The sequence below is a fragment of the Lontra canadensis genome, unplaced genomic scaffold (assembly GCF_010015895.1).
Source record: "Lontra canadensis isolate GAN:19392208 unplaced genomic scaffold, GSC_riverotter_1.0 scaffold13, whole genome shotgun sequence".
Taxonomy (NCBI): Eukaryota; Metazoa; Chordata; class Mammalia; order Carnivora; family Mustelidae; genus Lontra; species Lontra canadensis.
In genome coordinates this window covers 21,332,929-21,357,226 of record NW_022631007.1, presented here as the reverse complement: position 1 = coordinate 21,357,226, position 24,298 = coordinate 21,332,929, and the positions used below count along the sequence as shown (strand labels likewise).

The 24,298-nt window shown below is 40.4% G+C and overlaps 1 protein-coding gene across 32 annotated transcripts in view; it reads left to right on the top strand.

Annotated features, from left to right (window-relative positions):
* NEB (nebulin) overlaps positions 1–24,298 on the top strand; it is a 202,116-nt gene that overhangs the window by 25,763 nt on the left and 152,055 nt on the right. For all 32 annotated transcript variants that reach the window (XM_032857789.1, XM_032857787.1, XM_032857780.1 and 29 more), the window contains exons 13-30: positions 1,902–2,018; positions 3,681–3,785; positions 3,872–3,979; positions 4,072–4,176; positions 4,581–4,679; positions 5,721–5,825; positions 6,835–6,942; positions 7,028–7,141; positions 10,069–10,266; positions 12,910–13,017; positions 14,676–14,774; positions 15,537–15,641; positions 15,728–15,835; positions 17,301–17,612; positions 17,717–17,923; positions 20,676–20,780; positions 21,452–21,559; positions 23,327–23,638. In XM_032857789.1, coding sequence (XP_032713680.1) covers positions 1,902–2,018; positions 3,681–3,785; positions 3,872–3,979; positions 4,072–4,176; positions 4,581–4,679; positions 5,721–5,825; positions 6,835–6,942; positions 7,028–7,141; positions 10,069–10,266; positions 12,910–13,017; positions 14,676–14,774; positions 15,537–15,641; positions 15,728–15,835; positions 17,301–17,612; positions 17,717–17,923; positions 20,676–20,780; positions 21,452–21,559; positions 23,327–23,638 — 2,523 coding nt within the window. The remainder of the gene's footprint in view (positions 1–1,901; positions 2,019–3,680; positions 3,786–3,871; positions 3,980–4,071; positions 4,177–4,580; positions 4,680–5,720; positions 5,826–6,834; positions 6,943–7,027; positions 7,142–10,068; positions 10,267–12,909; positions 13,018–14,675; positions 14,775–15,536; positions 15,642–15,727; positions 15,836–17,300; positions 17,613–17,716; positions 17,924–20,675; positions 20,781–21,451; positions 21,560–23,326; positions 23,639–24,298) is intronic.

The window sequence follows — 24,298 nt, the reverse complement described above, 5'->3', positions numbered from 1 at the left end:
GAGGGGAGACATAGGCTCAGCTTATGAGATGCCTTTTAGACATCTGAGTGGAAATGTTAAGTGGGCAGTTGACTGCACAAGACTGAAGTTTCAGGGGAGATAGCGGGAAGGGTTGTATAAATTTGGAAGACATCCGTATATGGATAGTATTTAACATTGTAAGACCGGACACCATCAAGGGAGCAAGTGTAGACTGAAAGCTCTAGGACCGAGCCCTGGAGTGTCCCCATGCGAACACATCAGCACGATGAGGTGGGAGTAGAGTTGGGAGAGAGTGGGAAGCAAGGGAAGGGAGAAGAGGGTGATCAGCTGTGTCAGATGTTTCTGACATGGATCTACCGGCGTCTGGTCTCTGACGAACTTAAGAGCAACTTGGTTGAGTCTGCTTAGAGAGGGCTCCAGAGTGGATGAGAACAGAGATTTAGAAGAATATAACTGTACTCCGCTTTTTCAAAGTATTTTCCTGAAAGGAAAAGAAGAAAATGAGGTAGTGGCTGAGGGATACGTGGGTGAAGAGGGGATTCTTTTAAGATAGCAAAGACACTGTGTATCTGCGTTGATGGGAAAAATCCACAGTGTGGAAGGAAAATAATCTCTTTCTGAGGCAGAAAGAGTGGCTGGAGTGCTATCCTTGAGTAGGTGAAAGGGGAAGGGTTCTGGTACTTAACAGGAGGGGAAACTTTGCCACAAGTCCCGACAGTTTGTCCATAAACAGGAGAAGAGGCCACAAATCCCAGATGTAGGTAGGGAGATAAGGGTGTGTGTGGAATTTCTTTTCTGGCTGGTTCCATTTTTCAATAAAGTTCATAATTCTGTAAGATAGAAAGTTACGTCTTTCATTCCTGTAGAGTATTCCCTGTGAGTCTTCTGTGGCTGCTGTAGAGGGTGGTGCCTCTGTCTTTCAGCTGGGTATCTCCTGCCTTTGGAGACCAAACTGATTATATTTGGTTTTTGAGGTTCTCAAATGTTGGTAAGCTACCTAGGAGTCTTTGAACTGTTCTGTATTCTACAGCTGTGTTGCCACAATAAATGGCAGGCACTGAGGATCAGGGTCAGAACTAGGATTGGTTTCTTGTTCTCCCTTTGGGCATGTTCCTGATAGGGGCTTTGGGACGCTCATTAAAAGCTTCTGCTAGGGCGCCTGGGTGGCTCAGTGGTTTAAGCCTCTGCCTTCAGCTCAGGTCATGATCTCAGGATCCTGGGATCGAGCCCCACATCAGGCTCTCTGCTCAGCGGGGAGCCTGCTTCCCCCCTCTCTCTCTGCCTGCCTCTCTGCCTACTTGTGATCTCTCTGTCAAATAAATAAAATCTTAAAAAAAAAAAAAAAAGCTTCTGCTAAAGCTGGAATTGAAGGTGCAAAGTGGGAGGGTGGAAAGAAGAGGCAAGGTTGTCATCCTTCATCCAGCCTCCAGCCCCTTCCTCTCGCTTCTGAGGTACATTAGATACACACATGCTCACGCACAGCCACAGACGAAGCATACGATTGAGGATGCTTCTGGTTTGCTTTCTTTAACAGTGTGTTGGCAATTAGGCAGCTGGAGGCTAAGAGCTAAATGAGGGTTGTGGAGCAGCAAGTGTCTGGGACATGAGGCTCTGTCATTATCTGTGTGTATCTTTTTCTCTTTGAGGGTGGGGACCAGGTCTTACTCTTTCTTGGACCTGTCCCAGAGCCAGTGCATAATTGATCCCCTATGGACATTTTTGAATGAATAAATGAATGGGAAGAGAAGTTAGCCTGGAAATTGATGCACTTGCTCTGATGCTGTTATGAGCTACTAGGAGTATTTTGTTTGTAAAATGTCAAGCTGCCACTCTTCTAGAGAGAAAATTGATTATCCATAATAGAGACAAGAGCAAAAATAACCCACAGCCTTACTTCTCATTTTATTTCACTCCTACAGGTAAAATACAAAGAAGACTATGAAAAGAACAAGGGAAAAGCAGATTATAATGTACTTCCTGCTTCAGAGAACCCACTGCTCCAGCAGCTGAAGGCGGCAGGAAATGCCCTGAGTGATGTAAGTACATTCTTGTCAAAAAGTGTTTTTTTTTAAACCTTAGCTGCCAGAGAGATGAGATTTTGCTCCTATAATACATATATAACTAAATGACTAAGTGCATATATAACTTTGCAAATACTTTAAGATTCTAGTGTCGCAGTTCCCCTGGAACCATTTACCCACAGGAAGACAGGCATGCCTCTGAGTATGATGTGTGTTCAGTTTTGGTGGGGGGCTATGGATTTAGCTCAATGGGCAGAGAAATCCTCATTTGCTTATAGGCTCTGGTGCCTGAGCTTCCATATGGGCAAAGGGTACACTGTAGGAAATACACGTCATCTGACCCAGGCAGAAGGAGACTTCGAAAGGGGAGGAGAGTGAGAGATGAAATTGTGCGTGTGCCCTGCCCTTGTGTTCATCAAGCGGGGCGAGGACAAATGTCCCGTGTCTCACCGCTTCTTCCCCTTACCTCCACCATTCTCTGTGCAGATCTTGTCCCTAGAAACAACCATTTGTAGACAGTATGACTTAAAAGATGGCTCCCTGACCCTTCACAGGAGTTTCTCCATGTGGAATTAAGAGTCTGACCAATCCATTAGATTTAAAATTGATTGGATAAGTGAGAAATGGCATTAAGAGACTAGAAACCTGAGACCACTTTGACTGTATATAAAGAGACTGAACATGTGATCAGTTGCATTTTTCCCTTATAGTTACACTATATTAAGCTTTCCCAGTATTTGAGAATTATACATGGTTCTCTCTGCAGGTTAGTTTTCTTTGTCCCTCAAATTAAGTCAGCACCATAGAAATGTGTACATGCAATTGAGGAAGGGGGTGAATGGAGTTGGGGTGGCAGGTGAGAGAGTCAGTGTGTCTGTCCAAATAGCCCTGTTGGGAAATCAGTGCAAAGCAGGTCTCCTGTTTCCTAAAGGAAGGTCATCTTTAGCAAACATCTAAAAGCTCAGGTTCAAATCTCCTTTGCTGATAAAGAGAACAATATAAAAATTTGAAAACCAAATATCACCATTTACAGTCTCCAAACCCAACATGAGAAAGTGACAAGACCTACTTTCTCAGTTGCACCTTTAAAATCAATAGTTATTTATTGTTATTGTTAGAGCTAAATTGACATCCTAGCGGAGAAGAAGAATGAGTGGCTTTATCATCTGGGTTCTTGGGTATACTGTAATTTTAAGATACACTATCTGTTTGCAGAAGGCTTTTCCCTTGGTGGAAGGAGGAAGAGAGTGCGTGTACTTCTCAGCATATACTCAACTTTTTTGTGAAGGTTTATTTAAGAAAAAAAATTCACTGTTGCTCAGAATATTCGTGTCTGTCGTGACACCATCAGTGAGGGACGAGTGTGTGAGTTGGGGGAGGGAAGACCTAGCAGAGCTGAAATACACACAACTCGCCACAGCTAAGGTCTTGGTCTGAGGCATTGTACTAGTTTCTAGATCCTTTGGTGACCATTGAAAACCTAAGCTTTACAGTCATTGCTAATAGAAGAAACTTATCATTCACCACACCCCAATGTCTGATTGTCAATTTTTAAGACAGTTTGCAGGCGATATATTTTTTTCTTCTTCTTTTGTTGAGTGTTGGGAAATATAAGTGTTACAATCAGTGTGGGAGTGACAGGAATCTACTTTAACTGATTTTTTTTTTCTTTGACAGAAACTATACAAGGAAAACTATGAAAAGACAAAGGCAAAGAGCATAAATTACTGCGAAACCCCCAAATTTCAACTTGATACAGTTCTGCACAACTTCACTAGTGATGTAAGCAGTCCTGTGGTCACTACTTCTGTTAAGAAAAGATCCATTATTTCCCCCAATAAATACATGAAATGTGTTTTGTCTTTCAGACTAAATACAAAGATTCCTACTTGAAGAATATTTTGGGACATTATGTCGGCAGCTTTGAGGATCCATACCATACGCACTGCATGAAAGTTACAGCTCAAAACAGTGACGTAAGTGCCAAGACAATCCGATAGCTTTCCAACACGTCCTTAGGGCATGAATAAATGGTTGCATCCTTGTATCTGATTTCTTTTCCTCCTAGAAAAACTACAAAGCAGAATATGAAGAAGACAGAGGCAAAGGCTTCTTCCCTCAGACTATAACTCAAGAATATGAAGCAATCAAGAAACTGGATCAGTGTAAAGATGTAAGTCTGTGATAGGAACTTGGAACATCCTGCCGCCTGCGGCCTCTAGGGGTCAAGAAATACCTACAATGTTAAAACACTTCTCAAATAAATGCAAGCAAGGAAATTGCAAGAAACAAAATTTATCTTGTAGTAGATGAACTGATTTCCCCTATTGTCATCCATACATTTCAAGAGCTAGTTCTAGTTCATTTCCCCAAAGGTGGGTTATTAGAAATCTGAAGAATGAGAAAGTTTCTTGTACAGATGTGATAGTATCTTCAAAAACAGGGCAGTCTAATCAGAAGAGAGCTGTAGGTTTGATTAACTACAAGTTTCTTTTCCTTTGGGGAATGGATTCTCCTTGCTTGGCCTCTAGGCCAACTTGGATTTGACTGCTAAAATGATTCCTTTTTTCTCCACAGCATACCTACAAAGTCCATCCAGATAAGACAAAATTCACTCAAGTCACAGACTCTCCTGTTCTGGTGCAAGCCCAAGTCAATTCCAAACAACTGAGTGATGTAAGTTCCTTTAAATATGCAGAAAATCCAGTTGGGAGGGATAACCTATCATAACTCTGCATATAAAATCCAGTGACTTGTCACATTTACCAAAAAAAGGCTAAGTATGTTTTAGCAAATTTAACTTGTCTATATTCATAATCACCTAAAATATCTCCTTATTTACTTGCCTTGCATCTTCTTGGATGGGTATCAATGATAGTTGGTTCTAGAAGGGGAACTGATGTACGTTACTGCCCTGGAAGGAACATGAGTTCTTGAGTCAGACAAGACTGGGTAAAATTCCAGCTCTGTCTTTACAACCTGGCAGCACAGGCAAACTGTTGAACCTCTCTATGCCTCTTATTGCCCTTTTGTAATTTGTGGTTGCTTTGAAGAGTAAATGGAAGGAGGTATGAGCATAGGAAATACCCTGGCCCAGAGCAGATATTCAATACATGAGATGTCTTGGTCTCAAATACATTTTTGGGAAATGGAGTTTTTGAGATAAGTTTTATCACATGAGTTTTAAGTATGAACTCCCAAGCTTGTGTTGAACTAAACAAAACAGTGAAAGTAACCTCAGTCAATTTATGACCAGAAATCAAGTCTTCACATAAGAGTCTTAACAAACCATAATATACATGTGGGGACATAAGTAGGTTTCTTAGAACATGTTCCCAGAAAGTGAGCATTGACAATGGTAAGAGAGAAAGGGCTGTGAGTCTCAGAGTCCCCTGATTCCGAGGGCCCATTGTGGTATGATTGGAGAGGGAGCATATGTGAGACAGCCACCACCTTCCAGGACAGTCCTACGCCAGTGACAGATGTGATATCTCCTGTGTTATCAATAACGCAGAGAGGCCCACCCTAGTTCTGGACTTGTGTCTTGATCTTAACAACGCTGTCAGTTATTTAAACAAAATGTATTTTACATTTTATTTTATGAAATGTACCACACAAGGTTTTTGTATTTGGGAACAGTTCGTCTTTAAAACTAATTGTCTCCTTTACTGTCTGTCTCTCTCCCTCTCTGTCTGTCTCTCTCACTTTCTGTCTCAGCTGAACTACAAAGCAAAGCATGAAAGTGAAAAGTTCAAGTGCCACATACCTCCAGATACTCCTGCCCTCCTCCAGCACAAAGTCAACGCCTATAACCTGAGTGATGTAAGTTCCCGTATACTATGCCATGGGCTATCCTGACGACCTGTGCTTTTATTTCTGGATTGCTTCACTGAATAAACACGTCTGTGTTTAAGATGGGAAGAACATTTAACCTGTGTATCACGTCCCTGTGCCTCTGCCCACATATCTTTGAATTCACCTTGTAAATGTAGATAGCAATGTTGTAAGTAGCTTCATATAATCAGACAGTCTTAGTATGGGTTTTTTTTTTCAGTCTTAGTATGTTTTAACCAACCCTCCAAATGCCACCACTCATGTAGGTGTAACTGTGAATCATACTGTTAGAGATTTTAGCCATATATTCATTTATGCTATGCTATAATTAATTTTCACCCAGGGCCTGGTTTTTTAGATAGTTTCATTTTATTTATTCCTCAGATGTGTAATGCCCCTTATTTCCCATAAATGGTGCTCATTTCTACATGTAAGAGAGCTTACACTAAGATATACAGGGTATTCAAAAGGCATTAAGGCCGAGTATCCATTGCTACCTTTCATTTTAAAAAATTAATTATAGAGAAAAGTCAAATTCCCCTTGGAGGAGTAGGGTAGATCTCCGTTTCTTCCACAATTCTATAAATAAGTACTTAGGTTATCCAGCATCAATGAGTATTGTAATGAGTCAGGACTTTTCAGAGGACTTTGAGATCAAATGAAAGTGATATCTTTAGATCACAAAAAGTAAATTAACTATCGAACATTTGTGCCACTCTGTGAAGTACTCAGTGTTAGGAATCAGATATTAGTATGGTCGCTAAAATGAGGTTAATTTGATGAAAGATTCTAGTGAGGAGTAGAGAACCTTGAGCTTGGGAAGTTAGAAGCTTCAGCTGGAAGAGAAATAACCAAAATATGCACAATTTTCTGGACAATAAAAACGGTCCATTTATTTTGCGTTAAGCCGGAGTATTGAGGTGCTCATTAGTCTTTAAAGTGTGGTAAACATGCATATCATTTTTGCTGATTCCTTTGTTAAAATGTTCCTGTCCAGAATATCTACAAGCATGACTGGGAGAAGAGCAAAGCGAAAAAATTCGACATTAAAGTGGACGCCATTCCCCTGCTGGCAGCCAAGGCCAACAGCAAGATCGCCAGCGATGTGAGTGTGGCCTGGGCGCCTGGGCAGGGGGCCCGCGGTGACGGTTCTGGGTGGGTGGGATCTGGAATGTGTAATGTCTTTATAGGTGATGTACAAGAAAGACTATGAGAAAAATAAAGGGAAAATGATTGGAGCCCTGAGCATTAATGATGACCCTAAGATGCTGCACTCTTTGAAGACGGCCAAAAACCAGAGTGAGGTGAGCGTCTTTGTAAATCTGTCTCGTTTTCAAGATGGTATCCCTGTTTACATGCCCAGGGGTGGTAGCAAGTAAAAGGATTCCATATCCATGGGCTCTGTCCTGTTCACAGCAAACTGCTGGGGATAAACTTCAGAAGCAGAATGATTTCCCAAATTCTTGTACCTTTCAGTGTTTGAGGAGAGAAATTACTGATTTATAATTATGTCCATTTCACTTTAAAAAATGTATGTTTTATTATTTAATAGAATATTGATTTTAATTCTCAGAACTTTTTGAAAACATCACTAGATATTTTCATATTTTCTCCTGATTGAAAAATAACCTTTAAAATGATGGTTTTAAAACTATCTTTATATTGGAAGAGAATCAAGAGTCACAGACAAAAATCTTATTGTTAGCTGTCATTGTTCTTTATTGACTTTAGCAGTTAGTACCAGCACAGGTTCAAGGAAAACACTGCACTGATTATAGGCCCCTTTGAGAATCTGATAAAAGACTTGGATCACTCATCTAGAAAAATGAACTTTTTCTTCATACCTTTTGTCTGAATTGCACAGAATTTATAGATTCCTAAGGCTTATGTATGGGCCAACTCTCATCTTTCAGTTAAAATTCTTACTGCAGGGGAGAAAACACCAACTGCAAATTGTAGCATATACTGTGTTTAAAGAATGTTTAGAGAATTCCTTAAGAATAGAAAGACTGTTCAGCATAGCTTGCAAATATTTTTTTCATAATTAAATAGAAGAATGTTTGTATTTTCAACCATGTGTTCATATAATTATCTATATATACTTCTTTAATTCATTTTGCGTGTGCTATGTGGTTATATAGCAGTTTAAAACATCCTGTATTCAGTAACTTTCTCTGATATCTTCACACTGAATTATGTCAGTATACAGTGCTCACATACATCGTATTTTTTACTAGTTCCTTATCCCTTCTCAGTTCTAAAGGTTATAGCTGTCTGTTGACAGCACATGTATCTTTGTCTTTTGTTCTTTATCCCATCACAGTACCATTAGAACACTAAGCACATAGTAGTGTTTGGTAAATACTTGTTAATTGATTGATATTGGCAGCCAAAAAAGCTAGTCAATGATGAATCATTTTCACATACTATCCAGGCTAAATGCTTAGCTGCAGATATGGAACATGCAAAGCTTTTAAAGAGAATCTTTTAAGGCCATTTGGACCTTTGACTACATTTTATATACGTAGATGCATGTGTGAACTGATAAGGACAGGAACAAAAGAATAAAAACAATTTGGTCAAAAACATGTCCACACATCAATGTCGTTGCAACATTGCTTTTTCAGTTTATTTATTTATTTATTTATTTAAGATTTATTTTAGAGAAGGCAGAAAGAGAAAGCATGAATGGGAGGGGCAGAGGGAGAGGGAAAAAGAATCTCAAGCAGACTCTACACTGACTGTGGAGTCCAATGTGGGGCTTGATCCCACAACCCTGAAATCATGACCTGTGCCAAAACCAAGAGTTGGACACTCAACCGACTGTACCACCCAGGCGCTCCTATAAGTTTCTTTCTTTCTTTCTCTCTCTTTGTTAAATGTTATTTACTTATTTGAAAGAGAGAGCAAGAGTGTGAGCAAGAGAGCACCAGTAGGAAGAGCTGCAGAGGAAGAGGGAGAAGTAGGCCCCCTGCTGAGCAGGGAGCCCGATGCAGGGCTCCATCCCAGGACCCTGGGATCATAACCTGAGCTGAAGGCAGACTCTTAACCGACTGAACCACCCAGGATCCCCCCAAGTTATTTCTAATAAAGACAAACTGTATTTTTTTCAGTGTTCTAGCACTGTCAGAAAGTTTCCATATTTTATTTTCATAAACCAGAGTCTAGATTTTACAATTAAGTGATAAGTTTATTCAGTGAATGTGACTGCCCACAAAAATATTTAGAAGGAAAATCACATTCCCTAAGCTAAACAATCAGGTCGTTTTCAAAAGGAATTGCTACAGAAGATTTATAAGGCACATGGATACTTGCTACCTTGGGTCAGTCTTTAATGCTTCTGTGATTATGTGGGGATATAACAAGTTTAGAATTTTCCTACAGGCACTGGGTCAGAATTTTTCTTTCCTGTTAAGTAATTGATGAGTGGACATGATGAAGCTGGGGCTTTGATCTAATTAGCACCCTGTCTTAACATTCCAGAAAGCCAGCCAATGAAAGTACTTTCTGAGGCTCAGTCAAGACATTTGGTTTATGAGAACACTGTAATAAGTGCCAAGGTTACTTTCATGGCTCAGTTTCACAAACTTTTCTCCTTTGAGGTCTTACTACTGCTGCAATCTGAAGCTTCTTTTAAATCGTTACCAAAATTAAACTTGGTATGAAAAAAACCTTTGGGATTCTCAGTGGGGCTTATCTACTGTCAAAAGTAGAATAGCCAGGTTGGGGAAAAAAAAAAAATCAGTAACCATTTAAAGATGACGTTAGGAAAGCCAAGGAGTCAAGAGGACAGCTTTATTCACAAAGTAGTCATTTTATAAAATCCAAAGTATGGAATGACCATCATATAATTTTTACCATTAAATTTTTTTTTATTGGAAAACAGATCAAGGATTAGATGACTTCAGTAAAAATAACACTTGTTAATGGTCCTTGCAAAACCCTGTGTTAAAATAAAATACCTGTCAGGCACAGAAGCTGTGGCCCATTCCTGATGTCTGACAGTTGCTCTTTTATCTAAAAAGAGATTTGTTCAGATACGTCCACGTTTGACTTTTTTGGAGAGAAAGGGTTCAATAATGTGTAACATATGCACAGATTTTAGGAAAAAATAACTACTCAGCTATTGGAATGTGCTTCTGTAACTTGTGTTTGTTTGTGAGAGACTTCTATGCCTGTCTGGAAATCCATTGAGGGTTTGTGGTAATAAATGGAAATTTCCTATTCACAGCGTGAATATCGCAAAGACTATGAGAAGTCAAAGACTATCTACACGGCCCCTCTTGATATGCTCCAAGTCACTCAAGCTAAGAAATCTCAGGAGATTGCTAGTGATGTGGACTATAAGCACATCTTGCACAATTACAGCTACCCTCCCGATAGCATCAACGTGGATCTCGCCAAGAAGGCTTATGCACTGCAGAGTGATGTGAGTAATCGGATTTTCTCTATTCCCTTTTTCTAAGGTGGAAACGGAAATAATCTTTAAGTGGAGTGAGATTTTTTTGACATTCCTCAGTATTGTCATTGTCTTCTGTATGGAGCACATAACGGGAAATGACCCTTGTGGTTGGAGGAGCATGTGCCCTTTAGAGTTAGAGAGACCTAGGTCTAGCATGACCTCATCACTCTGTCCCTTTGGGAAAGCTATCAACCTTGCTGAGTCTCAAGTCGTCCTTGTGAAATTGGAATAAAGTAAAAGAATTGTTTTGAGAATTTAAATGCATGCAAATACTTAGCTTAGTGTCAGGCCCCAGTGAATTCTTAGTAAACATTCACTGTTATTATCTTTGTTATTATCACAATGATCTCATTCATTGTTCTCAATAACTTTTTACCTGGATAGCTATCTTGTCTGAAAATAAAGTATCTTCTATCATTTACAGCATCAATTTTCATAATCACTGAGGTTTTTTTCTGCAGATGAAAACTTGTTTAGGCAAATAAATTTGAGCTACACAATCGAACATTTCATCCTAACAATTGTGTTCTATTTTTTTTAACGTAGTGAGCACATAACATACGCATAACATGAAACTTGCCGTCTTTATCCTTTGTAAGTGTACAGTTCAGCAGCAGTTAATAATATTCACGTGGGCGTGCACCCAGTTCCCAAAGCCTTTTCATCTTAGAAAACTGAAGCTATAGCAGATCAACAACTCGGTGTTTTTCCCCTCCTTCCAGCTTCTGGCAGACACCCTTCTATTTCCTGTTTCTATGAACTGGGCTACTCTACAGACCGCATATGTGTAGAGTCATTCAGTCTTTGTCTGTTTATTACCGGCTTATTTCACTTAATGAAATGTCCTCAAACTTCATGCATATTGTACCATGTGTCAGAATTTCCTTCCTTCTTGAGGCCGAATAATACTCCATTGTATGTGCATACCACATTTTGCTTATTCCTTCATCTGTCAGTGGATATTTGGGTTGCTTCTATCTCTTGGCTATTGTGAATAATGCTTGTATGGACATAGGTGACCTTTGAGATCCTACTCTCAATTGTTTTGAGTATATACTCGGAAGTGGAGTTGCTAGATCACATGGTAATTCTATTTTTAATTTTTTGAGGAACCATCCTCCTCTTTCTACAGCAACTCTACCATTTTAAATTCCCATCACTAATAATCCTATTTTATGCATTATTATTTCTTTAATTTTGCTATGTTTCTTTCACCAAGTAAATTGTAAACTTCTCAAAGGCAGGAACCCAATAATTTCTTGATTTTTCATTCCAATTAAAAGACCCACACTAACGAACAATGATTTGAATTTTATATCTAGAATTTAAGTTTTAGGTACCATCCATAGCCAGACAATAAGAGTAGCCTGTTATTTTATTTATTTATTTATTTTTTAGAGACGAGAGTTGGGGTGTGTGGGTGGGGGGCCAGAGGGAGAGGGAGAGAGAGGATCCCAGCGCAAAGCCTGATTCAGGGCTCAGTCCCACAACCATGAGATCATGACCTGAGCTGAAACCATGAGTTAGACACTTAACCAACTGAATCACCCAGGCACCCCGAGAGTAGCCTATTACTTTAATGGCATCAAGTATGTCTCCAAAATAGGAAAAATTCCAAATGATAATGGTTTTCCATAGCAAATTATATGAGTTCAACCATTTTATTTATTTATTTATTAAAGATTCTATGTATTTATTTGACAGATCACAAATAGAGAGGCAGGCAGAGAGAGGGGGAAGCAGGCTCCCCGCTGAGCAGAGAGCCAGATGCGGGGCTCGATCCCAGGACCCTGAGACCATGACCCAAGCCTAAGGCAGAGGCTTAACCCACTGAGCCACCCAGGTGCCCCTGAGTGCAACCATTTTAAAGTGGATCGTTAGCCAGTGTAGAAACACTCCTAAGCTAACCGTTATACATGAAGGGCAATGTGTGCAAACACATAGTGCAAAATTTACTTTCAAGTCTTACAAGAAAATGGGCAAAATTATCTGTCTTCATTGTGGCCATTGGTCCTAATTTGACCAAAGAAATATAATACTTAGAGTTCCAGGCAGTAGACATCTCACATTTGATTATCTAAATATAACTATTTTATTTATTCTTTGAAGTTATAGCACTTGTCCAGCTTGGAATTAGAGTGCCACATACTTCCCTTCAGTTAGAAATAAGGATGAAATAGAATATAGACCAGCTAGAAGAACAGTAATAACCTAAGGGCTCTTAAAGTCTCTCATCAAGGAAATACTTAAAATAACCTTCATATGGGGCACCTCCTGCATGGCTCAGTCAGTTCCATGTCCCACTCTTGGTTTTGGCTCAGGTCACGATCTCAGGGTCTGAGAGAGAGCCCCACGCTGGGCTCCACGCTCAGCCCAGAGTCTGCTTGGGATTCTTTTTCTCCCTCCCTCTCTGTCCCTCACCCCCACTCTCAGCTTGCACTCTGTCTCTCTCAAATAACTAAGTAATATCTTAAAAAAAGAAATGACCTTAATGTATGAAGTAAGGAAGCTGGTCAGGAATCTCAACATCATTTGGGGTAAATTGTTAATGATTTTGTGAATAAGGATGTTGCTGAGCAGAGAACTGTAACGTTTCTCTTGGTGTTTTAGGTCGAATACAAAGCTGACTACAACAGCTGGATGAAAGGTTGTGGCTGGGTACCTTTTGGGTCCTTAGAGATGGAAAAGGTGAAGAGAGCTTCAGACATCCTGAATGAGGTACCATCCCCTCTGCCACAGAGAGAGTTGGAATGTGATGTGTTAAAGCCCCAAACCATAGAAGTGCCTCCTTTTACTGCTTCATTCTCTAGCAGTTGTGGCTGAGAAAAAAGCACTTACCACAGGCATGAATTATCCAGGTAGATAAGCTTTACATCAGCAAAGTCATTGATGTTAACCATTCATGAAAAAAATATTTTAAACAACTTTTTCACGGTTTAATTCACCTACCACAAATTTCACGTATTTTAAGGGTACACCTTGGCAAGTTTTAATACATTCATATAGTTGTACAGTCATCACCATGATTGAATTTTAAAATGCTGCTAGTATATCTGAGTTTTCTTGGAAAATTCCTGCTCTCATCTCCAATGCCGGGCAACCAGAGATCTGCTTTCTGTCTCTATAGTTGTACTTTTCTAGAACTTTCTTTTGCATCAGACTTCCATCACTTAGCACCATGTTTCTGAGGCTCATCTATATATCTGCCTGTGTCTGCAATTCATTCCTCATTATTGCTGAGTTAGTGTTCCTTTGTAGCTGTATTGCATTTTGGTTGTCCAGTTGGTGAACACGCAGATTCTTTACACTTTCTGGTTTTATGAATAATGCATATAATGAATATTACAGAAATTTTCCTTAAAGTATTTTACCCTGTGTCCTATTCTGGATGACCTTGAAGTAGTCTATAAGTTATTATTGAGTCTGAGGGAAAGGAGTGATGACCTTGCACTCTTTACGTAGCCAGGTTCTGTCCCTTCTTCGACAGTGGAACATTCCCACTGCTGTCAGGTGAATCCATCATCAAGGAGGTCAGCCTGTATAAAGAAGGGACAGAGGTGCTGAGTGAGGGTTGTCTTCACACTCAAGTTTCTGTTGTTCTGTGCTTGTCCTTGCTTTCGGTGAGCAACATTTTATCCCAGAGGTTTTTCATGAAAGTTCTTCTGGGTTGGTGGTTTTCAGAAGTCTGAAGCTGAGTGATGCTTCTTCATACACAGAGCGGGATATATGACATGCACAAAGGAAGAAGACTGGGAGAGTAGATGGAGAAGGATCTAGAAACGTAGCTAGAAGTTACCAGCTTCCTGTTGGAACACCTTCCATTGTCCTCTCTCCTGTAGCTCCTCAGCGCTTTGGTGATGACCTGTGTACTGACCACACAGAGTCTACAGAACAAAAGTCTTCCCTTTCTTGTAGGAACCCCTAGCCGTTGCCCTAATTCCGCAGTCCCTCCTCCCTCAACCAGAGAGCCTCTTTATTTCAGTTCGAGCAACAGCCGCCTGAGAGCCTGTTAGTGTCACGCAAAAGACACTCCAAATATCCTCCCATGCTTTTCTGGTAATCCTTTAGTAAACTTTGTGGTGTTTCTGGGTTCTGTTTAGGTTCTGTTCTTTCATTTCACAAGCAAGGAACTGTCTGGTTCCTGCAAGTTGTATTGGTCTATTCTGCCCCAGACCATCCAAAATTAAGCCAATTTTTTAAACACCGGCTTTTGTATTGTATTCATCTTTTCCCCCAAGCCAACCAAGAACCGAGTATTTTTATATTTTAAAAATCCAGAAAAATCCTTGTCCCTCCAAAGCAAATTTCAAGGATTTTTATGTTTAGCCTTCATGAAAGTAATATTCTTGTTTCTCTTGTTTTAATTCACCAAACAGAAAAAATACCGCCAACATCCGGACACTCTCAAGTTTACCTCGATTGAGGATGCCCCGATCATAGTGCAGTCGAAAATCAACCAGGCCCAGAGAAGTGACGTAAGTATTCACTCTATCTGTATTTTAATACACGTTAACTCATACCAGTACGTCTGTATTCTAAACATGCTGATTACCTGCAGTTCTTACGCAGTCTGAAGAGACCCAGTTACATGAGCAACTGTGTACCTCTCCCAGCGGCTCGTTAGTAAACACACCTCATTCCAGTCTTTTGAGTATTACGTATGCTGTGCTGACTATCCTTTCAGCCATTTAATGTCGCTTCCCAAGGAGGAGGTCAGGGGCTTCTCCTGATGACAAGAAACACTACAAGCCCATTTCTAGGAAAGACCAGGAAAATGAATACAGATAACACACCTTACAGAGGAGTTACACTGTAAGAGCTAAGACATGAATCACGTAGAGTAAAAACCACCATAGGTCCTGTCTGTCACCCACAGATGGTTTGCGTATCCCACCCAATCAGCCTTCTCTGTGCTCAGGAAAGTGTCTGCAGGTTAACATCTTTATCAGGTCATCTCCCTGGGCTAACTTTTGTGAGGTGCTCTTACTGGAGTTCAGAGCTTCCTAGCGCATACCGAGGGACCTTGGCCAAAGCTGAACTGGCACGAGGTTAAGATCCTGAGCGTTGCATATGAGACCTTGAAGGCCTACAGATCTTTGCAGGTGAATGTGGGAATGACCCAGAGAACGTCTTTCATGAAAAGCACCGCTCTGCCATGTGATCTATTCTGAGATTATTTTCCTGTGTCTTTAAATCCTTTCCCCTACTTGGTTCATGCATTTCTTTTCATCTTTCAGGTTGCCTACAAAGCCAAAGGAGAAGAAATTCTTCACAAATACAGCTTGCCAGCGGACCTGCCCCAGTTCATCCAGGCTAAAGTTAATGCCTACAATATCAGTGAGGTGTGTCCATGAGCTCGGCTACTGATTGTGTGTGAAGCCTTTTCCAAATGGGCCTCGGTTATATTCAGATGACTTTTTTCTTTCAGAATATGTACAAAACAGACTTGAAAGATTTGAGCAAGAAGGGATATGACCTGAGGTCAGACGCAATTCCCATCAGAGCTGCCAAAGCTGCCAGACAGGCGGCAAGTGACGTAAGTCCTTCCGATGGTTGCCGGTGTGTAACTAGAACATGTGGGCAGGGGTAGACCTGTTGTCCAGAAGTCATCACATCTGCTGTCCCCAGCTGGAAGTGAGTCCTGCTGAAAACTATTTAGAAAGGAAAATTCCCTAACCAGATCTGAATTTTCCTGGGGGTAAGGATTTGTGGAACCTTTACTGACCTCATTTTGTTGAGGCGCCCAAAATTAAAGGTCTCCTCCGTATTTCTGCACAAATTCACATTATTCCTTTTGTAGAAATAAACAAGTCACTCACTATTTAAGTCTTAATAGACTCCTGCTAGTAAGATTTCGACTCCAAACTTGCTTAATTTATATGAATTCCCTCTTTCCCCTTTTTTTTTTTTTTTTTTTTTTTTTACTTCATTGCTTCCAGAGATGGATGAATTGACCCTAAGGTTCATAGCAGTTGTTAGGTTCCATGAAAGTTAGAAATTTTGTCTGTCTTTGTTTCTTTTCCTTATCTTACTTTAACCCAGCTGCAAACTAGTTACTTTCCTCTCTGAGATTCAAATCAAATTGACTCAAGCCCCCACCTGTTGACCTCAAGGAAGTGGGGTACCCTCCCCCCTGCTTGTTGCAGATATTCTAAGGTTTATTGTCTTTCCATCACCTCCGGCTCCTGGTTTGCCCACCGTGATTTTGCTCTAGCTCACCCGAACTCTCATGCCCTGGACCCCCTTGTTTTTCTGGTCTGCATGATCCAGAGATGGAACACAGCCCTGTCTTTTGGTTCCCCTAAGTCCCAAACACAACTTCATTGATTGTTTGAAGTGAAGTTGACATTGCACTGATGTAAATAAATTACAACTGAATTATAAAAGCCCTACCATCCAAAATTCCTTACCCATTCCCTTTCTGTGTGGGTGCTGTCCTCCAGCTCCTCCCCACCCCTACATACACACAAACCTTCCTTCACATCTCTGCTTCTCAGTTTCCCATGCTTCTTCCCAGATCTCCCCAAGCAAGGTTAGTTCTTTTCACTTTATTACTCAGAACCAATTTGTGTTTACATACAACTGGCTCTGGGTCTCCCTTTGAGTATCCAAAGACTCATTAACCTTCTTCTCCCACTCACATAGGCAGTTATTTGGGGTCTCCTGTAGCAGCACAATATAACTGGTAAAGACTGCAGAATGTTCATCTTTTCATTTGTCTCTACAAGGAACTGAACTCTACCTTGTCACAGACTTGATTTTTGGCTGTGCTCCCACCCCAACCTCTCTCCGGTGGCCAAAGCAGTGACAGTCAATCAGATGGGCTCTCTGTAACATTTTAATTTTACCAGGCTGCATTTCAGACTGTATGCAAATGAATATCTAATTGTTTGATTATTGACGTAATTTCTGGGAAGCTCAATGCTTTAGGTCACAGCCTCATTGTTTAGTAAAATCTTCATAACTACATTTTAAGATCTGCCCACTTTGGTTTCCCGTAGGTTCAGTACAAAAAAGATTACGAAAAAGCCAAAGGGAAAATGGTCGGCTTCCAGAGTCTCCAAGATGATCCTAAACTGGTTCACTCTTTGAATGTGGCTAAGCTACAATCAGACCGAGAGTATAAAAAAGACTACGAGAAGACAAAAACAAAATACAACACACCCCATGATATGTTCGACGTTGTGGCAGCCAAGAAAGCACAGGATGTTGCCAGCAATGTGAACTATAAGCATCAGCTCCATCACTACACCTATCTGCCTGATGCCATGGACCTGGAGTTGTCGAAAAATATGATGCACATACAGAGCGATGTAAGTGACACGTACTCCCCAAGACAATCCCTACTCCAGGGTCAGAACCTACGTGAGAACTCACTGCTGGAGGCCCTTACTCCTCTTTTGTCCCTTTACTATAGAACGCCTATAAGGAAGACTACAACACCTGGATGAAAGGCATAGGCTGGATACCTATTGGCAGTCTGGAGGTAGAAAAAGTTAAGAAAGCGGGTGATGCCCTGAATGAAAAGAAGTACAGGCAACACCCAGACACCCTCAAATTTACCAGCATCGTGGACTCCCCAGTGATGGTCCAGGCAAAACAGAACACAAAGCAAGTTAGTGATGTAAGTACAAGAGAGTGGGGCGAAGAACGGAGGGAGGTTTTAACGAAATAAATAGCAGCTCAAAATTTTTGTTCTTCTGAGCCATTAACTTTCCTTTTACTTTATTTAATTGAAAATAATTATTTTTAGTTATATATATTTATATTTACTTGTTATTTTAATAATATAATAAATACAATTATTTTTAGTTTGGGGGCCCCTGAGTGGCTCAGTTGGTTAAGTGTCTGACTCTTGATCTCATCTCAAGTCTTAATCTCCGAGTTGAGAATTTCAAGCCCTATATTGGATTCCATGCTGGGTGTGGAGCTTACTTCAAAACAAAACAAAGCAAAACAATACACAGACCACAACAGTTATTTTCAGTTTGCACACTACCATTTTCTTTTTCTTTTATCTTGCTATTTATTTTCATTTTTTAGATGTCTTCCTTTTTAGCTGCCTTTGAAATACTCTGTTGGATAAACTTGTGATGTTTATCCACTTTCATACTACACATGTGCGTGCACATGCAAAATTTAGACTTAAGTTCCAGACACTTTTATTTTTTTTTTTAAGATTTTATTTATTTATTTGACAGAGATCATAAGTAGGCAGAGAGGCAGGCGGGGCGGGCATAGCTGGAGCGGGGGGATGTAGGCTCCCTGCTGAGCAGAGAACCTGCTGCGGGCTGGATCCCAGCACTCTGAGATCATGACCTGAGCCTAAGCTAGAGACTTTAACCCACTGAGCCACCCAGGTGCCCCAAATTCCAAACGCTTTAAAGTAGCAAATTCTTCACACTCAATTCTATATTAAGTTGCTTATATTTGCTTTTCATATATAAAATACTAATACTGGGAAATAATTTCCATGAATATGTGGTTTTACTTCTCAAAACTCACATACACCAATATTATAGAAGCTTTTAAAAAATTTAAGTCTGGGAGATTAGTATGTTTTCTGCCTGCCTGTCCATGAACAGTGTATATGACCTGGCTAAAGTCAGATCAAAGGAAAGTTTAGTGTATAGAAGAATTAAAGGGACATCGAAAGCATTCATTTATTAATTCATTGAATGAATGTTTTTGAACACCTTCCCTGTGCCCGGCATTGTATCATATTCTGATGGTATAAAGATGATGTAGACGGGGATTAGTGAGTTGTAGGATACAACAAGGTTATAAGAGTATGAGACAAAGGCATGGATAGAACAAGAACATTGCCATACCAAGAGGTGAATGCTACAGGAGAGGTGTGTGCCAAGTACAAGCCAAGAAGGTAACCACACACCAGGGCTTCCCAGGCAAATAGGCAAGGGTACATTCTTGGCGTGAAAAAAACATAATGACTGACAAGAGGTAATGAATGGAAAGACAATGAAAGGCTTGGGATTGTTACCTGATCATTGAGGGTCTTGTGTGCCTGCTTGTACTTTGGACCTTGTGGGCTAGGTAATGGGAGGTATTGAAGATCTTGATCCATGGAGTTGCATTATCGGGTCTGTGTTCTAAAAGACAGCTCTGACAAGGAGTACTGAGACTGCATTGGTGAGGGGAGAGATTTGAGCTAAGAAGATAGATTAAAAGCTGCTACAGAAATCCAGCAGAAGCCTCATTTGGAGTTCAGCTGAGTCAGTAGCAATGGCAAAGGAGATGTGTAGAAGGTAGACTGGATGAGATTCTGTGAATGCTTAGCTATGGTTTCTAAAGGCAGTGAGGAAGTAAATATAGCTCTTGGGTGCCTAGAAACATTTTTTTTTAGTATTGGAGGATTCAAATAGGTATCAGCCTCCTTAGACTTTGTGATACATACATAGCAGTTTATGTGTGATATCCCACATAAATGTGCCTGAGGGCTTCCATGATCAATGATAGTCGAGACATTGGAAAGCTACTTGTGATTCCAGTTGTATTTGTTGACTTTAGAAATTAAGCAATTTCCTTCTTTTCTATTACCAAGAGGAGGATACAATACAAGTTCTATATCATGCACCTAGATGTCTTTCTGACATCTGTAAAAGGATAAAATAGGGTAAATATGAAATGGTAAACCTTTTAAGTACACTAGGTTTACAAATAAGGGTCTTCATATTATGAGGAGATTATTATATGGTTTAACTGTTAGAATTATAACTGGAAAGTTTTTAGCAGAAGTGAAAGACTCATTCTAAATGCCATTTTCTGGGAATCAAAAACCAAAAAAACAAGACTTTAAGAACTGTTGACTCTACTAGCAAAGACCAGATTTTGCTGGCTTTGGTGAATTCTGTTTATTCAAGTTAGGGTTGCACATTTGAACTTATTTTCCATTCATCTCTAGCAGTCAAAGGTCTTGGTTTTCTATTTTTCTCTCTGTTTTAATATAGAATTTTAGGTCTTTCTAAAGATAACAAAATGCTTGAGTTCTTTAAAAACGGGGAAATACCTCTGGTGGTTTTTTAAAAAATATTTTATTTATTTGACAGAGAGAGTGAGCAAGAGCACTTGAGCACAAGAAGGGGGAGGGGCAGAGGGAGAGGGAGAAGTAGGCTGCCCCGCTGAACAGGGAGCCCAATGCATGGCCCAATCCTAGGACCCTGGGATCATGACCTGAGCCAAAGGCAGACATTTAACTGACTGAGCCACCCTGACACCCCTGCTTTGACGATTGTTAACAAGAGAAATAGTGGGGGAATAGTGTGCTAGGGAATAACTCCTTTAAATGTGCAGTTAAAACTTTTTCCTTTTTTTTTGCTATCTGTAATGCATTTTAATTTTGTGATTCTGTGTTGCAGATCTTATACAAAGCTAAAGGGGAAGATGTGAAGCATAAATACACTATGAGTCCTGATCTTCCTCAGTTTCTCCAGGCCAAATGCAATGCTTACAATATAAGTGATGTGAGTAGGGTTTTTCACGGGGTGTGAAGTCCAGACATGATGGCACAACAGTAGAATTTCAGAACAGGATGGGGCCTTGATAATTGTTTAGGTCAGTTTCCCACACACCTCGTGTGAAGCCTATCCCATGATGAGGGCCCTCTGCCCGTTAAGTCAGCCTTTTCAAGGGCGGGACAACTCAAAAGGATGTAACATTTTCCCTTATGAGGAGCCCAACATCTATTCCTCTGAAACTTTGATTTAGTTTTCCTAGTTTTACAAGTGGAGAAAGATGATCCTGCAGCAAGATGAGAATTAACGAAATCCTTTCATTACAACAAACCTGACATTTCTGAAGCTTGCTACCAGGTCTTCCCTTGACCTTCCTTTTGGAAGAGTGGACAACTTCATTTCTCTAGTTGGTCCCCACACACCATGGTTTCCAGAACCTTTATTCCACTCCTCTAGATCCGCTCCAGTTTCGCTTTGGGTGAATAATTGGTGCAGTGTCCTATAATTTCATGCTACACAAAGTGTGACATTTGCTAATGTGACTTCCTGAAGCAGAATGGACTGTAGGAGATTCCTTTAGCTTGTATCTAGAAAAGAACAAAACAATCCCCGCAATTTAAGAATCACTTTAGCTGATTAATACACAGTATGCTGACATCCTTTTCCTTTCTACATCGCAGGTCTGTTATAAACGGGACTGGCATGATTTAATTGCCAAGGGCAACAATGTGCTGGGGGATGCGATTCCCATCGCTGCGGCCAAAGCATCCAGAAACATCGCCAGTGACGTGAGTACAAATTTTAGGTGAAATCTTGGGTGATTGCCTGCTTTAAAAGTAATCAAATGTGTGCTGGCCTAAATGATACCACGTTGAAAACAATATGTTGAATTACTGACATTGAAATTCGCCACAAAACGTTGTTTTGAAAACCTGTCACTTTTTCAGCATTCTGTGATTCTTTTCAGTTGACCCCATTTGGTGGAGCTGTCCTAAATCTGACAGCCGCTTTCTCCCCTGATAAATAGGCCAAATTACCTTTACTGACACGTTTCCCTGACAGCCCACATTTATTTTCAGTGAGAACACCCTAACTTACACTTTAAGTTCAAATGACTACCTACATTATGATGGTATTAAGAAGATTGAAAAGAAAAAAAAAAAAGATTGAAAAGGTGTTAGATAAAATGTAAAGATTTTATAAACCAAATGGGAAAAGGCCCATTTTTCTTGAACATAATTTTGTGTATGTAAATCGATGTCCATGTCATCTGTATTAGGAAAAGTAATGCACTTATACTTTTTCCTGTCATTGAAGATCTGAAATTTCAAAAAGCACGCGTGCCCAGTAGGCTTCGCTGCCGCGCACTATTCTGGGGGCTACAATCACGGTTGGAGAAAAGATAGAAACTACTTGTGTGTACAGACCACATGGGAGCTAAGGGTGTAAGAATTCTACAGCTTTCCTTATTAGGATGCTGTGGAAAATGTGTTCCTCAAAGATTTGCGCACCACTGTGAAGTAAATTTCTAGCTTAAGGACTAAGTGCAAGTCTAAAGTGTCACATTATTATTATTATTATTATTTTTTGCCTCAGATCTTGAGCAGAGCTTTTTCTAACATGCCCAGAAATGTCTTGATAGTCCTTCTGCGTGCGAAATTCTTGTTTACAAATCAGTGCATAAACGACAGGAGCAGAGTGTCTGCAGAGTTTAAGTGGATTTGCGTTCTCTTGCGTAAAAATTAAGGTTTTGTCCTGTTACCTACAGTCTAACTCCATCTACACCCCACCGCCCGTTCCAGCAGCGAGAGACCTTGGGCTGCAGGGCCTGAACGGTGCGGTTTTTACTGAGTGGGGGAAGCTCACAGCCAGCCCCGTCCTGTAGCAGCTGCAGGTCTACATATCTATGCAGCATCTAATTTGATGCCACCTAGAAAGAAGTGGAGTTTTGTTTTAACCTTATCCCATCAGCCTGAGACAACACCGTAGTTTTCCACCCCCCACCCCAAGGACACTAAGTGTGAACTTGCATGTAGACCTTTCGAGTGTCGTCTGCATCTGTTGCAAACGTTATCACCCAGCCAATGGGAACAGCAAATGGAAGATTTTCTCAATGATTTCTAATGTTCTGTGATGTATGATAACATACTGTGGTGGTAATAACATATTGGATTGGGAAAATTCACATCCCAGGAAACCAAGAGGTACTGGCCTTTCATTTGGAATGTGTCATATTTATATTAAGCATGAAAATTCAGATTGCTTTAAGTAAGATTCTACATGCAAATGCATTTGTAGGATTTAGAGTAAAGAAAGAAACTGGTCCTGAATTTATCATGGTACCACTTTGTGATCCGGCAGTGTTGGAAATAAATGTTTTCACTCTGAACTTTCTGGGGCACATGGGAGTGGGTGCGTTTGCATTTGTTTTTTTCATTTCTTGTACAGTCTTCCAGAAAGCGACGATGTTTTAAGTTGCCTTGCATGTGAATATACTTGCTACACCTAATGTTATCAGTGCCTAGGACTTTGCTAACCAAATTTTGCCTTTGTAGTATAAATACAAGGAAGCTTATGAGAAGTCAAAGGGGAAGCATGTGGGTTTCAGAAGCCTCCAGGATGATCCCAAGCTGGTCCATTACATGAATGTGGCAAAGATGCAGTCAGATCGTGAATACAAGAAGAACTATGAGAACACCAAAACCAGCTACCATACCCCAGGGGACATGGTTAGCATTACTGCTGCAAAGTCGGCCCAGGATGTCGTCACCAACGTCAACTACAAACAGCCCATACACCATTACACGTACCTACCTGATGCCATGAGTCTCGAGCATACCAGGAATGTGAATCAGATTCAGAGTGATGTGAGTATATATAATCTAACAGACACACAAATGTTGGTACTTAAGGGATAATCATTTCTTCCTGTTTTAGTAGACTTCCCAATACAGGAAGATATTTGAAGAATGTACTTTAAAATAAACAGTCATTATTGAAAGATTAACAGAGTCCTGGTAGACGAGCTGTGTTTTTGCTGGCTTTCTGTGCTCCTACTGTAATCATTGATACTGTCTTTATGAACTTGTGGATCAAAGATAAAACTACATTCCATCAAGTGTATAAACCCTTGGTTCTCTGCAAGAGGAAGTAGCTGCTCTTGCCAGGCCTGCTCTAATGGTGATATGTATAATGCAAAATAGTATTCTCTCTTCTTTCTGAATTCAGGAAAGTTTTTTTTCTTTTTTTAACTAAAAATCACACTCTGATGCTTGTTAATCTATGTGACGAGTTGTTGGGGGAAGCTTTGTGATTGCAGCGTGATTCACGGAGAGCTGCACAGCGAGGCTGTTTAATATTCAGGGCATTTCCTTCTGCAGGAACCAGATTTCTGCAAGAATCATCCTCTGTGAGGGAATATACGGTGTTCATTTATTATCGCTCAATGAAGGTGTCTGTCCCCAGCTGAGATCACGAATAGCCTAGGCGGACGGGATGGGTGAAATTCAAAGTTATGGGGTTTTCGG